The sequence below is a fragment of the Phaethon lepturus genome, unplaced genomic scaffold (genome assembly GCF_000687285.1).
Source record: "Phaethon lepturus isolate BGI_N335 unplaced genomic scaffold, ASM68728v1 scaffold30177, whole genome shotgun sequence".
Lineage (NCBI taxonomy): Eukaryota > Metazoa > Chordata > Aves > Phaethontiformes > Phaethontidae > Phaethon > Phaethon lepturus.
The window spans coordinates 1-12132 of record NW_010554518.1 but is presented as its reverse complement, the minus strand read 5'-3'; the positions used below and the strand labels follow the sequence as shown (position 1 = coordinate 12132).

At 41.5% G+C, this 12132-nt stretch overlaps 1 protein-coding gene across 1 annotated transcript; it reads right to left on the bottom strand.

Moving 5' to 3' along the window:
• Positions 1 to 997: 997 nt before the first annotated feature.
• Positions 998 to 10616, bottom strand: LOC104624505 (chromosome unknown open reading frame, human C6orf106; the record flags this gene model as incomplete). Its single annotated transcript, XM_010291891.1, has 2 exons — positions 998 to 1547; positions 10269 to 10616. Coding segments are annotated over 2 exons (384 nt in total), but the record flags the coding sequence as incomplete, so codon positions are not given.
• Positions 10617 to 12132: the final 1516 nt, after the last annotated feature.

Below are 12132 nucleotides of genomic sequence, written 5' to 3'. Positions count from 1 at the left end.
GGAAGAAGGTAGTGGGAGCTTTGCATATTACTGTATCTTTGGCAGACGGCTGTTCCAGCCTTGTTCACGTTTCTGAATAAGGCTGTCCCCCCTCACCTTGCTCCCCTTCACCAGGATCTGTGGTGACATAGCACTTTAGAAATCCACCGCAGCACTCGAAGCCATTCTCCTTCCCCGCACACTGGGCTTCCCAACCCGTAACTGGAGGAAAATACATTGGAGGAACAGCAGATCAACCCCAATCTTTAGAGGAGCAATTCCTCCTCTAATACCAAGCCCTGGAGAGCCCATTTAGAAGATAAGATCCTCAACAAAGCTACAAGCCAGGACAATAAAGGTGAGTTAATACAAGGCAACAGAGTGGAATCCAGCCGATGATGCTAACTCTTGCTCTGCATTCAATAACGCAAACAATTAGCCTCGGAGCTAATACTTTATCACAGGAGAAATGAATGCAAACTTACACTCTATAAGAGAGATGAGATTCAAAATTAAAAGGACATGACTTGTAAAGCTTTGCAACTACTACCAAGTGAATTACAGCTACAGAAAGAGAGTTTCCTCTTGGCACAAGACTGATACGCTTGCGTGGTTGTTCTAGGCACAGCTACTGTACATCGAGAGTTAACAAAAAGGTATTTTAAAATGCTAACCACATAGGACAGCTCTGGAACTTTAATAATCTGTTTCTTACTAATATGGGTGTATATTTGCGTGTACTTCATGTACAAGGGGAAGGGAAATGAGCCCTCCATGTTATCCTAGAAGTCCCAGAGTCTCTCTCTCCAACTTTTGATACCGAGACCCGGTCTTCAGCATGGTTTCCAATGACATGCAGGACAACTAACAGCAACACCCAAACCAAAAGAAAAAAAAAAAAAAGATTAAAAAGTTGGTAACTAAAACCAGCAGATGATATTAAAAATGGAGAGGTGGGTACAGACCCAACCTCTCATTAAAAAAAAAGTCTGACAAAAAGAAGTCACTGCACAAACCCCAGAAGATGCTAAGCAAATTCCCATTCAGTCACAAGTAAAACATGACAGTTCCATAAAAATGCACGCTGTCCCTTATTTAAAAAAAAATATGAACAAGAAACAAACAGAAATTAAACATTTGCTCAAACTACAACCACTCTGTAGGCAAAATATTTTTTTTTAAAGATGGCTTTTTCATTTTCATTTTTCTTTTTAAGCTACCTAATTATGTGTGAGAACGATTTCTAAAAAAAAAACCCCATGGTGTTGGTATATTTTCTTTCTCATAGCATTTAACAACACTCCTGAAATCCAGCATTCACACATGCATACTTAGACTTTGTATTTTCCTCTGGAAACAGCTAGTCTTAAGTTACTGGGCTTTTGTTTTTTCTTCTTTATCCAGAACACGGAGGCAGAGAAGGGGGGGGGTCCACGTTGTGTCTGTCTGCCACATGAATCCCCCTCCCTTCCCCCAAGTCAGTTCTTTGTTAAATTCTCCTCTTGTCGATACCCGTTTTGTGTTTTTGTGTTTTAAGACTGTCCGAAGGGATAAGGACCGTGGAAACCCTGAAAGAAAGTTGGAGACATAATCAATTTCAACAGGCAAGAAATAAAATTGATCAGTGTACACCTACAAACACCGACCATCCCATCCCAGTACTTCCAAACCAAATGCAACCCTTTACCCACCAGTGTGACCTTTGCTGCCCAGCCTTATGAAACGCTCTTAAAACGCAGGTTTTTGTGCTCCTAGCTGGTTTCCCCAGAGATGTTAGATGCTATCCACTTACCTCTTTCAGGTGTTGTTTAGGCCAGGTAATAGCCAAGTGTTACTGGGCCACACAGTAACTTGGATTTTCTACACCAGAGCAAAAATCCCCTATATATGTTACAATACCTGTGAGGCCAAGCAACTGCACTTTTCCAAGTCTATTCTAAAGATTACAGCAAACAGTTAAGTAAGAGGCTGTAACTGGTAGACGAGTCTAAGAAAAATATTTTAAAAAGCAAGTTTTGGAAATCCATGTTCCCACAACTGCCACTTTTGGTCTCTCAAGGTAACAATATGCATTTTCCTCAAGTGAAAACCAACCACAACATTTAACCAAAAAAAAAAAAAAATCAAAATGCTTACTACAGAATCCATTTTCCCTCCTTTACATCCTGAAGTGAGTCACCTAAATGACAGATGTAGTAACAGGTCTCAAATTAACAGGAACTCCTTTCTGTAATTTCTATTGTTCAAATCAGCTAGACAGGGTTTCATCAGGAAGCAAAAGCAAGCAACCAACAGGCAGGCGAGAGAATCTCCCAAGTCACAGGGAGATAAAGTTTGTCATAATGAAGAAGGTGTACAAACTACACACAAAATCCTCCTGTAAGATCCAGACACATACTCAGATCAGAAGTGAGGCAAGGGATAAAAGCTCATTATATTTCATTGTCAAAGTTGGAAGACTATAATGCAAATGCTTTTTTTTTTTTTAAACACAGTCCAGCTTCTTTGCAGCATGCTGATGAGTAAGAGAGCCAAGAGCGCAATCAGCACAAAGCCATTCTTGGTCTTTAAGTAAGCTCTGACTTCAGTTTTCACCATTTTGCCTTTAACAGGGCAAATCTGAAAAGAAACACCTTTTCCTGCTTGTTCTCCTGCTACTCTAACAACCTTGCTGCGTGAGCCAGAGAGCCATGAACCAACGAGTCTTTAACATGACGCGTATAAAGAAAGTATCAACTTCATTAGCTTGAGTTGCAAAAACCCAAGTTCAAGAGCTCTGTTTTGTATCTATACTACAAAGGAAGTGCTGTAAGAAGCCTGTCATCTTGCTACAGCTGGTGAGAAAAAGTTAATTCTTTAGGATATATCAGGTGGCAAAATACAAGACAATGGTAAAATGAAGCATCTATCAGCAGCTCTCAAGATTCAACCAAGAGAGGAGGATTAGCAGACAGTTAAACAGGACATCTCTCAAACTGCGTGGGAAGTACGGAAGCCTAGAAACTTGGAAATTGCTTTTCACAGACAGAAATACATGCAAGTGATGGAAAAACAAACACACTTCTACCCTAGGAATATGCTGCACTCCCAGTTTGTAAAGCAAGCTTTTTCAAAAGATAACACCCAGCAGATTCCAGCACAATAGTTCACCTCAGAAAGGAGAAGCTCCCACCAAAATTAGGAGACAGATATTCAACATTTCTGGAAAATACAGTCACTGAAACATAGGGAAGGGGAAGGGCAGAAGAGAAACATTAAAATAATGTGAATAGGTGCACAAAAAACCCCCAAGAGGACACAGAAGGAAAACAATGTTCCAAGCAAGATCCTAAGCAGTCTCACCTCAAAGGTCTTAAGCTATTGCACTTACTGCTCTACAGAAGCAAAACAGGATTTGTTGCCGATTAACAGTACAGACACATTTGCCAGAATTTGCTTCATCTTTTAGTTACCTGCACATAAGGCTCTGTGTGCAGATACTGACTGGCAAGCACTCAGGTGCCTCATGAGAGTGGTTCAACCATCAACTGCTCCCAGCTGTCTGCCCCCCTGCTGGGGGCTACTGAGGGGGCTACCGACTGCCCAGCAGAGCCAGCATCGTAGCGTGCACATCTTTTACAGTTTACGTCACATGCAAAACCTTGTTGATTTAATTTGTGCATGCTTTAAGCCAAGACATCCGTATCACCCCATGGCACAAAAGAATGAACACAGTTAATCAGTACACAGTCCAGAGTCTTCAGCTTAAGTCAGACATGAGAACAGTTCATTCATCTTTTTGTATGCAGAGAGAGACCCTGTGAAGAGGGTATTAACCTTGTTTTCAGGGAAACCCTCTGGATCTTCAAATACTGTCTCATGTAGCATCTAATTTAAAGCTACATAATTATGCTAAACAGGTGTTAATTAAACCCAAAATTTAGCTCACCTTTAGAGCATCAAATTATTGATTATATACAGCTTTGTACCACTTGCTACACTGCCCTACAGGAGCTTCTCTCACAAGCAATTCCAAGAACAGTCCCAGAAACTGTGACCAAGCTTAGCTTCTCCTGATGCAGTTAATTTCATCGCGAAAAAGCCCCAAAATCTTTGGTTTTGGGATTGACACCCTTTACTGCATTTCACTTACCCGTGAGATTTATTAATGTAGAACATACAAAATTAAAAACCACTTTCTTTTCTTTAAGATCAAGAGCTGACTTGGTTTAACATCAGACCCTGAGCAAGAAACTCACTCCCCCTTGTGAAATGAGAATACTTTCTTTCTTCTTCCTCAGTAAGGTGCAAACTCTCTGCAGAGCAATTGTTTCTCACGACATTTATTCAACGTGCACAGTGTAATAGTGTCTTGATACCTGAAAACTTCAGTTACTGCTGCAATGCAAATACCACACCCCATTATACAACATTTTCAAGAATTATCCCTTGTATGCAATGCTTTACATCATAAACATGCAAAAATAATTCTGCATACAACTGCAGTTTTTCTGAGTTATATCAGCTGAAGAATTATTCACACTATTTTTGGTGAATTCCCTTCTAGTCTCAAAATGAGATCACTGTCTTCATGAAAAGCTTAGCTGCAGCTTTGCAAATTTACTTTCTGCTCTTCCAATATCTTCCACAGAAGTAATTGCTAACTTGCTAGTGAAAGCATACTGCCTATTCACACAGATTAAATGTGAGAAGAGAGGACCATATTTTTTCAAGAAAAGACTCTATGTGAAAATCATTGGTATAAATTATCATTTGACTTCTGTATCTAGAAGGAAACAAAGAGGTTTTAGAAAGTTAAAGGCCTTTGTAAATACTGAGCTCTTTAAATGAAGGCATCTGTGCTAGAAATAAAATGAAGATTAAGTTAATCTTTCATAAACCATCACAACACAGGCTTTCAAATAGCTATCTTTATTTCACCTTTGAGACTGAGTCAAGATCAATAAAAGGTACACTTCAAGAGAGACAGGAGTTTCTGATGCACAGCGGCAAAGCAATACAGGAGTCTCCCAGTGTACACTGACAGTAGCATCAGACCACGCTACAAGTCCCCGTTTCCTCATCGCCTCCCGGGCCGCTCCTAGTCAGAGCTTCTCCAAACTACGCAGAGTTCTTTTGACTAACTTACGTAAACTGAACACAAACAGAAGAAGAAAGTATTGAGCACTTTTTTTTTATTCCATGCATGCTGTGCAAACATGGCGTGGCAGTTAAGACCACCAGGAAGTTAAGAACCTTTTCACAGTGCAGCCACTCGTAGGGCTGGTTTAGATGCACATAGTTGATGAAGTACACGAGGGCTCAGGTACGCGATTAAGTTACCATGCAACAACTTAGCTCTTGTAACTTAATCAGTGGCGTGCTTTTAGTCTGCAGAGATAAAAGAACAGGGGAAACTCTGTTGGCCTGCAATGGAGCAAAATTAAGCTAAAAATCAGATTATCTCACATTTCCCACACTCCAAAAGCACACAGACTGCCGGTTTTCATGGATGAACTAACATGCAGCATCCAAACACACTGGTCTTTCACCAGATAAGCAAACCAGCTCATGCAACATCAGTTTAGCCTGCAGATGGTATGCAGCAGTGTGGCTGTCAGAGTAGCTATGGTAGTTTTTGAGTCAAACTTTCTCCCACTTTGTTCTAAATTAATTTAACCATGTGGTAACTAGCCCAGTTTGAAGCCCAGATACCAGGATGGAAGGAAATTCTCTTCTCCACGGATGCAAACATTTCTGGGGCACCTTCCTTACCCACAAATACAGTTTGGAACCCAAATAGTTTCCAGTGGAAACACTGGAGTGCCACGGTTTGGAAGAAGTGCACATCTAGAAGCAACGGCAACTTTTAAACTCAGAGAGGGGAAGCCGGTTAAAGGCTCTAAGGATAGAGAGAGGTTTGCTTTCCCCTTACACATAGAAAACTGTCAAGTAGCATGGATCGGAGTTCAGCTCTGCACAGAATGACGTGAGATGGGGAGCATAAATACAGCAGGAAAAAAGGTGTTAAGACTTTAATTTTGTGAACTCCAAATATGCTTATATTTCATTGGGCTTTTACAAGTAGCATGAGTAATGAACAGAACAGATTAATACCAGTCAAGCTGTAGAATGCCCTTCATCACGGCAGTGACTGTGCAAATTGTTCTGTACGGGCAAATCTTTGCAGAATCAGAACTTCTACATGCAGTTTTCTGCACTACACAGAAAGCAGCAATTCCTCAATTCATATAGGCAACGATTTAGAGAGATATATATATTTTTATACATAGGTGGCAAGTACAATCTGAATGTCAGTATATGGCTATCCACTTCAGATCTTTTTAGACATTTAAACCTGTACGTTTCTTTCCTTAGTTAAATTTCTTAACTCTAATTCCCCAGGCACTGTAAGACTGCATCTTGAGCTTTTAATGTAAAAGACTGTCACAAGAGAGCAGCAGTGACCTCGACAGTGTTGCTATGAGACAGGAGCGAGTAAATAGAAGGAAGCTATATTAGCCTCATCTCTCTCGAGAATACAGAGAGAAAGCGATTGCCAGAGAGGAGCATAAAATACCCATGCACGGGTATATCTGGACTCTAATACAGCTCATCCCTCTCCTGAGATAAGCGTCCTATCCTGCACTTAAGCACATCTTTAATTCTAAGAACATGCAAAAACTCCACTGGGAATAGATATAACAACATGCTTAAAGCAATGCCCTGAACACAGACCCTGATCTACAACTTTCCAGCAATTTACTTGATAAGGTGAGCAGGGTGGACGCGAGGAAGGCATACACTACAGCAGGAATAGAGATCACAATCAGTTTGTTTCAGCTATATCACAGGTTTCATCTTATCTGCTTTTAGGGAATTCAGCATCTTGGTTTTTTTTCCTAGTAAAGTTTGCTTCACTGAGCAGAGCATCCAAACCATGTACTCTATGCTGCTGTATAAAAGCATTTCGAACGTTTCCACGCGTGTGAAACATTGATATACTTGTCTAATCCAGCAGCAGATGGCACATCAGTGTCACTGAGATCCTGACTCCAATGGAGAATTTTAGAGGACAAGTCACACCTGCTCAGTTGCACCAGAGGGAAAACTAATACAGACAAGGTCTGGCAACTTCTAGTGTGTTTTACAGCTGCAGATGCCAGAAACTGCTAGTTTTATCTCAAAGATTTAATGGTCTCATGCAACTGCATGACTGGGGTTCTCCACAATCTCTTGGCAGAGAGGAAGCCTCCACACTGACCTAAGAAATATTTAAGGGCTTATATTACTTCTAAATACAGGACATAGGCCCTTCTGAACACCTTAACTAGACCTTATCCATCCCCTTTGCTATATCTCACCAAATGGCGTGCCAAACATGACTAGGGATGCCCTCCATTATCCCGGCACATGAAAGCAGACAGAAATATTAGAGGTCCTGCCCAAGATAAATAAAATCCAGGAATCCTAACGTGCAGCTACGTAACCAACCCACAGTACTCTTGTCTGCTCCTAAAACTTGAAATAAAGCCTTTCACATCAATATTCAATCACAAGACAACAGCTCCAAATGTAGTAGTTTTCTTTCCCCTTCTCAAGCAGTAGAGTTCAGGTCAAGTCCCCGGGGAAGACGGGCCAGATAGAGCTTTTCCTTACAGGTACTGGAACAACATCTGCTGATCAAGTGGTTTAATGCTTCTGATATCACCTCCAATGAGCCCTTTCCCACCTAAGTGGGAAAAGGGCTCCTTCTTTTTAGGAAGAAAAAAAAAAAAAAAATCTTCTTTTCCAGGTTGCAGGAAGAAGGGTTGCAATAGTGCTAGACCTAAGCCGGGGAAGGTGAGCATGTTCACCTGGCAATTTTAAACGAGACCAAGTATCTAGGATGTCAAACCTACTCAAACTTGTTCACTACAGAAACAGTACTGTACCAATATGAGTATTAAGTCTGTGGCAGAATGCCTCTTGCCCTGGACAGGAAGGGCAAGGCTAGAACAGGACTCTGATCTTCAGACCTACCTTAGTAACAGCGTCCAAAGGAAAAAGCTAACTTGTTTTATTATGTTACAAATAGAAACACTGTAGTAAAGACAAAACCCCTCAAAAAAAAAAAAAAAAGATCAACTTTCACATAACCCCACTCCATCTCCAAAAAGAACCATAAAGTTATCCATTCTAAAGCAAGCAAGAAACAAAATTTCTGCTTTTATCTGACACAGTCCCCCTCAAATCCACCCAAAAATACTCTGTAAATACAAAAAGAAACAAAACAACCATCCCCCCAAAAAAGCTGGGGGAGGAGGGGAAGGCCACCTACTTTACATCCGAGGTTACACTATAATGGCCCATGTCTCGTAAGAGTACTGATCATGAACTTTGGGTTACTAGCGAAACTAGCTTGCTTAAATTTAATGAAATCCTCTCTGGTAGTGCTTCACTCTTCTTTTTGACTTCTCTTTTCCACAGCATAGCTGACCTTTGCCATGTCCTCTGCACCTCCAACAGCTATCGGTCTCTTACACCTACGTTCTTAGAAAAGACAAAGCACCTACTCCTCAGCCAAGAGAGTCTGATGGTACACTTTGCCTCCTGGTGCCCACACCACTCTCCTCTCACTAGGGAGGCTAAGGATATATACCACGGGGAGAGGCCTAGTGAGAACTGAAGGCCACGTTACTGCCAAAACCCTACACCCAGAATTTCTACGCAGGAGCTTTCTCAGAAGCACATATATTAGCGGTTCCACATCTATCCACCCGCCAAGTGCATATCAACTACGAAGCAATTGCCAAGCTCTGCACTCAGAAAATAGGCAAGGGAAAATAAAGCCACCTCCAGCCTAAAGCCTACCACCAAAAGTGGAATGGAGTTTTCCCACCCAAATTAAACCTAGTATTTTAGCTATGAAAGGCTTAGGTAAGTCCACTATCTCAAAGCTGTATTTAGTAACTGATTTTTATTTTTCATCAACTGATACACAGAGCTGTTGCCAATCTTTGCTGGGATGTGTACAACAGACAGTCGCAGAGCAGTACTCCCCACCTGAAGCACCTGAGGTAAAGTTCACGCAGAGGAGCTATACCAGTATATATATGGCCTCTGCAGTCAGACGATGGCCTGTGTCTTCAGGGAACACTGCTATCCACCAAGCAACCACTAAAAGGCAGTGACTTTCAGTCCCTGCTAATTCAGGTTGTACTTGAACTGATAGGTGAAAGGCTTTATTCTTTAATCATTTCCTAAGCCACCCTTTTCACTTTTAGAGAGCGAGAATCTTGAAGCAGGAGCCAATACAGCCTATAGCAATTTAAGTTTGGGGTGCAAAACACAAAAAGGGTGATTGGTAGTCTGTCAAACAGTTAATCCCACGCATGCCATCGGTAAAAAAAAATAAATGCATAGCCCTGGTGCAAAGTAGGTCACTAAAATATGATCCACTGGTAGAGGACAGGCAGTTCATCCAGTTAGGAACTAAAGTGCTGTAGGTGAACTAACATTAGGGCTTTATTAAGTCATTCAGCAACCAAGTGTTATTGTCCTACACAGCCTGCTTAGAGTACAGTAAAGCATTTTTAAAGGATTTGTAAAAATCAAACTAGCTTGACATACAACAGTACACACCTACACATACTGGCTGCATTAACAGGTGGATTTTGAATTGTAAATAATCCTGCAATTCATTTTTCACACACAAGCAAATAAAAATAGTCAAAATATCACTCAGACTCATATAGCATCCACCAAGCAAGCTTTTGAAAGTAAAGATAATTTAAAAGTCACCTACAATTATAAACAAGACAAGGACACAGACAGGAACAGCCCTTTGACTGACTGTTCCTTACAGGTAGCTTCTGGGAATCAAAGTGTGGGGAGCTCTGTAGTCTCCCCACACCAGCTAAAAAGAAGTTACCTGGCTAATCTTCTGTTTTGGGAGTGTGGTTATTTTTTCCTCTTTTCCAAATTATGTAAAACTCAGGAGCACATCTAGAGAGATATTTTGACTTATTTGCACACGCAACTGGAGCAGGCTCCAGCCACTAATAGTTACAGCACCCAGACAAGATTATATAAATTTTAAGAAGGACTTGAAGCAAAACCAAAAAGGTGGATCTGGTAGAGTCTGTCAGAGGCAAAAATATTTTAATATAACATGAGGAGTTGGCAGAGTCAGACAGTCAAATTCAAAACCTTCCTTAGCAGGTCTGGCAGAAGCAGAAGGGAAGGGCTTTGCAGTTTGTAACGAAGAACTATTACATACATCACAGTCTCATCACCTACCCATTCTCCTGTTCTCCCAGGGCACCTACCTTACTGTATGTCACTACCGACAAGTTGTTCGAGTGACTGCTGGGGGAGAGATTTACAGAGTTTTGTGACAGTCCATTCTGATCTTGTTCAATTTGGTCAGGAGCAGGCCCCCATGTGTTTTTGCTGATTGTGCCTAGCTCGGAACCCCCAGGGTCTTTTAGGTTGTTTTCATCTGGTTGCCTGTTCTTCTGTGGAGAGGCGAATGGGTTAAAGTTTCCTTCTACCTTGCGATGCGGTTGCGTGTTGAACTCTGTTTCAAAGGATGACAGCTGCTGTGTTACACCTAGAAGTCCTCCAACTTCCACGCTGAGGATCACCCAGATGACATCTGTGGAGAAAGACAGACACTCGGGTTGTCACTAGATGAGTTCATGGAGAAGGGGGCAGGAGGAGAAAGACACAACATGAGTTCCATCCTTTACAATCACAAGAAAAAAGACTGATTGTTTAAAATACATTTTTATAAAGCATCAGAAGTACTGGTTAAACACTGATTTAGTGTCCACTCTTGCAAGAAAACCAGGCAAGTTTTACTCCTACTGAACTTACAGGATCCAGCTAAGGACATATAAAAACAGACACGACAACTTGAAGCTCCATACTTCACATTACCAATAGGACGCACTGAAAAAAGAAAACCTTAAGTGACTTTATCCAAGGCTATGCAGCAAGACTGAAATGAGAGCCAGGAGATACCACTGCCAATCTTCTATTCTGATGGTAAAGAAAAGGTAATGTTTTTTGTTTACCTTTGAAAGGCTTGACTATTAAAACAAAACAACAAAAGGGTGACTTCAAAGGTAATTGTGTTTATGACAATTCATTACAAAATATCTCCACTCCAGTTCCGAAACACTTACAGCAGGTGGATAAGATACCCAGGCTTGGTACACTATTACACGAATTCAGAAACTACTGGTTAGAATAAGAAACATATTTACAGTTCTTAGCTAATACATGTCTGTCTCTTGTACATAGACAAGATTGTTGTTTTACTTATCATTTCATCTACACTTCATGCAAACATTATGGTCTATTTACATAAATACATTTCTTGCTATGTATCCAAATTCAGTTTTATTGCTCCTCCTCACCCCCTCCATTAAATGTACAGTTTTGTTTTGCTGCACGGAGAAGAACAACTAAAAAGAACAGCAGCAATACCTTATCTCATCTCAGCAGGTCTAACAACAGCACCTCATGTCACATGCAATTGTTTCCAGGTTTTCCGCAGTCAAGGGTTAACCTGCAAGGGGCTCTTTCCTGCTGCCACTGGTGGCCTGGCGGAGGAGACAGCAGGTACTTTTGCTGTTCGGTTTTACCACCATCGCTTCTCAAGCAGCATTAATTCACTGAAGCTCTCCTTCCAGTCCTTTCCCAGGTTTAACAGGGCTGAGCTCATTGGTTTGCACTTTATCATACAAACATTAAGGTTGGAAAAGGCCTCTAAGATCATCACGTCCAACGGTCAACCCAGCATCACCATGCCCACTAAAGCATGTTCCAAAGTGTCACGTCTACAACGTTTTTTGAACGCCTCCAGCTACAGTGACTCCACAACCTCCCTGGGCAGCCTGTTCCGATGCTTGACCACTCTTTCAGTGAATACATTTCCCCCAATATCCAGTCTAAACCTCCCCTGGGCACAACTTCAGGCCATTGCCTCTCGTCCTATCGCTGGTTACTCGGAAAAAAAGAAAAGAGACCAACACCCACCTCACTACAGCCTCCTTTCAGGTAGTTGTAGAGACAGTGCGATTCCACCTTACAAAAACACGACGTGCTTAAGGACCCCCAGCACCCTGCCAGGGCTGTAACCCGCCTTACAAGTGACATTAAGGCTCCACAACAGCCCAGGCCGCC